At 40.8% G+C, this 2,810-nt stretch overlaps 1 protein-coding gene across 1 annotated transcript in view; it reads left to right on the top strand.

Moving 5' to 3' along the window:
- ISL1 (ISL LIM homeobox 1) overlaps positions 1–769 on the top strand; it is a 13,209-nt gene extending 12,440 nt beyond the window's left edge. Inside the window, exon 6 of the mRNA XM_057371808.1 lies at positions 497–769. Coding sequence (XP_057227791.1) covers positions 497–769 — 273 coding nt within the window. The remainder of the gene's footprint in view (positions 1–496) is intronic.
- The last annotated feature ends 2,041 nt before the right edge of the window (positions 770–2,810 follow it).

Here is a 2,810-nt window from a genome sequence, read left to right as displayed (position 1 = left end):
TGCGGTAATGACGTAGCCCAGGTTTGCCGTGCAGTGGATATACGATCCAGTTAAGGTCACACAAAACAAAACTTGCGGTAATGACGTAGCCCAGGTTTGCCGTGCAGTGGATATACGATCCAGTTAAGGTCACACAAAACAAAACCAGACTGGATGTGAACTAWAGAAGGGAGCAGGATTAACCGTTTCTCGTTCTGAGACGTGCATTGGCAGTCGAGATACAGAGTGCTCGTGTTTAAGAGAGCTTGGGGTGGAGGGGGTATGCTTTGAGACGAATAGCAGGATTAAAGGGAAAGAAAGTAAACTTCCACCGTGATAAATGCAGCGAGTAGAAACAGGCTGACCTAGAGTAGAATAGAGTAAGACATTCACAGCAGATTAACAAAGCAAATACAAGCGACTGTATAGATAAGATAGAAAGCAGTTTATTGACTCAGCGTTTATACACAATAAAGCTAACCAAGCTCATTAACATCTTTTGCTGGGCTGTTTACAGAATATCCAAGGGATGACAGGAACTCCAATGGTGGCCGCTAGYCCGGAGAGACACGACGGTGGTTTGCAGGCGAACCCCGTGGAGGTGCAGAGTTACCAGCCGCCCTGGAAAGTACTGAGTGACTTCGCATTGCAGAGTGACATAGACCAACCTGCTTTTCAGCAACTAGTAAGTGTCGGTTCCCAGCCCGAGGCAGCCGGTACCCGGGTCAGAGCAATGGGCGATTCACTCCAGGTGCCAGATGCCCTCAAAGAGACGAGGAATCCAGACTAGCTGGGTTTTACAGAAATTGCAAGGTGGGCATGACTGCATCTGTAAAAGGAGAGAACTGATTTGATTTCACAGAGCTTGGTGCAAAATCTGCCTTAGTGTGCAGCAGAGATATTGCTGAGTTGAGTGTGAGTTTGGATAAGGCCCGACTCAGGTCTGATAATAGCTTGCGTCCTCCTGCAAAACTGAAAGCACTTCACTAAAACACTCTTTATATGTCACTTAATTGTACTTACATTTGTGAGMGCAGTTTCTAGAATTCACCGCTCCTGACTTCAGGCCAATTTTGCCTTTGTGCTGTAGGATGAATTTTTAAATACACGATTGCAATATGAGTCAGGGCCCTCATTTTGTCACACAAATATGAACCTCTTAATTAAAATTTCAAAGTCCTTGTCTTAAGCATGTACCTCTAGATATAACTTTATGTATCTATATATACACATGAAGCTATACAAATGTATACATATATATGTGTATATAGCTTACATAGTGGTTTTTGGAAAGGAAATTGCTAGTACTTATTTAGGTGAAAAATTCCTGCAATATAATAAACTACCTTAAGGCAAAAGAATTTATTTTAGAATAAATTCTGTTCTTAACTCACTTCCTTATGCCTACATCACTTGGCAGCTCATGTGGGACCATATCACCAAGAGTACTTAGGCCCAGCAAGGTGAATTAAGGAGAGAAGTTCAGTCATAAGTAAATTTCATGGCCTAAATGTGTTAAAACTAGGTCTTTAAATTAATWAGATATGTTGTGTATGGTATTTCAGTGATTCAGAATGATATTTATGGCAAATTAACGTGTAAACATTTTTTTGATCTGTTGAGCTTTATTTTCCCTTTTACATCAAGCAATGGGAGACAAAGGTTTGTAGTTGAACCTAGCACTGTGTCCAGACCTTTTCGATTTAGTATCATGCTCTCCTGCAGAATCCCTTTTCTTTTGCCCAATAGCAGTCTGCAGTGTGGGCAAACACTATTCTYGCTCAGGAAACTGTAGCACAGCAGCAGGGCTATTTGCATCCTCTTACATCTGAAACAACCATYGCTTTTCCTGCTTTAATCAAGTTGTCCATCAGATGGGAGAAAAAATTATCTCCTTTGGCTGCTTTACTTACTGTGCCTTAACAAAATATGAGACTTCAAAAATCTTGGATGCAGTGAGTTTTTGTATTAAATTGTTTGAGAAAAGAAAAAAAAAAAGCAGGATGGAAGATGGATAGTCCAAATATACGTACACAGATGGGTAAATAGATCATTAGGTTGACAAATTAATATTGACATACATTAGACATAGTATGTGATACTGAAAAGAGTTAAAGAACAGTGAAGGAACAGAGCAGACAGCTCATTGGCCGTTCAAGGCAGGGCTCTAATCTGGAAAGGGCCTTAATCACAGAATTGGCCAGCTAAATAGGTGCCAAAGAAATGCTTCTGGATTAGCAAAGCTCCACCCTTCAAGTCATGCCTTTTCCCAAGGATACTGCTAAACTAACAGGAGCAGCAGGGCACATTAGGATGGAATAGTGTGACCTTTTTTATCAAACTGACTCTCATTAAGAAGAGATAGCACCAGCATCAAATCACGATTGAAGGAGGATGACTGGTTTCAAATGCCTCCTGCTCCTGGATGCTCCTTCCAGGTTTATTTTGGTACATGCACAAAGGAGGAAAAAAGTAATCTTTAAGTTTCATGTCAAGAAAACACATGCACTCCTAAATAATTGACTAGAACATCCTGTTGGGATTGCCACTCTCGCAAGACAGGGAAGAAGGCCTCATTAATAAGTTTGTTTGTTTATTTGCTTGATTTTTTCAGTCTTCTTTTTCCATTTTTTTAATCTACTTTTTCTTGGTGATTTGGCCGAAGGCCTGAAGAAGGTTCCTGTGAAGTCAATGGGGAAGCTAAACAGAGCAACCAGCAGTGACACAGCCTCCTGTGGAGATGTATCAGGCCTATTGGCTGCATGCCTTGTGTATTTATTTTTGTGTTCTTCTTTGCCTGCTATTTTTCTTTGAGTTTCACAGTTGTAGAA

The sequence above is a fragment of the Malurus melanocephalus genome, unplaced genomic scaffold (assembly GCF_030028575.1).
Source record: "Malurus melanocephalus ecotype Western Australia unplaced genomic scaffold, MMel_1.1 scaffold_158, whole genome shotgun sequence".
In the NCBI taxonomy this organism is placed as follows: domain Eukaryota; kingdom Metazoa; phylum Chordata; class Aves; order Passeriformes; family Maluridae; genus Malurus; species Malurus melanocephalus.
The sequence above is the reverse complement of the archived record's forward strand: the minus strand, read 5'-3'. Positions and strand labels throughout refer to the sequence as shown.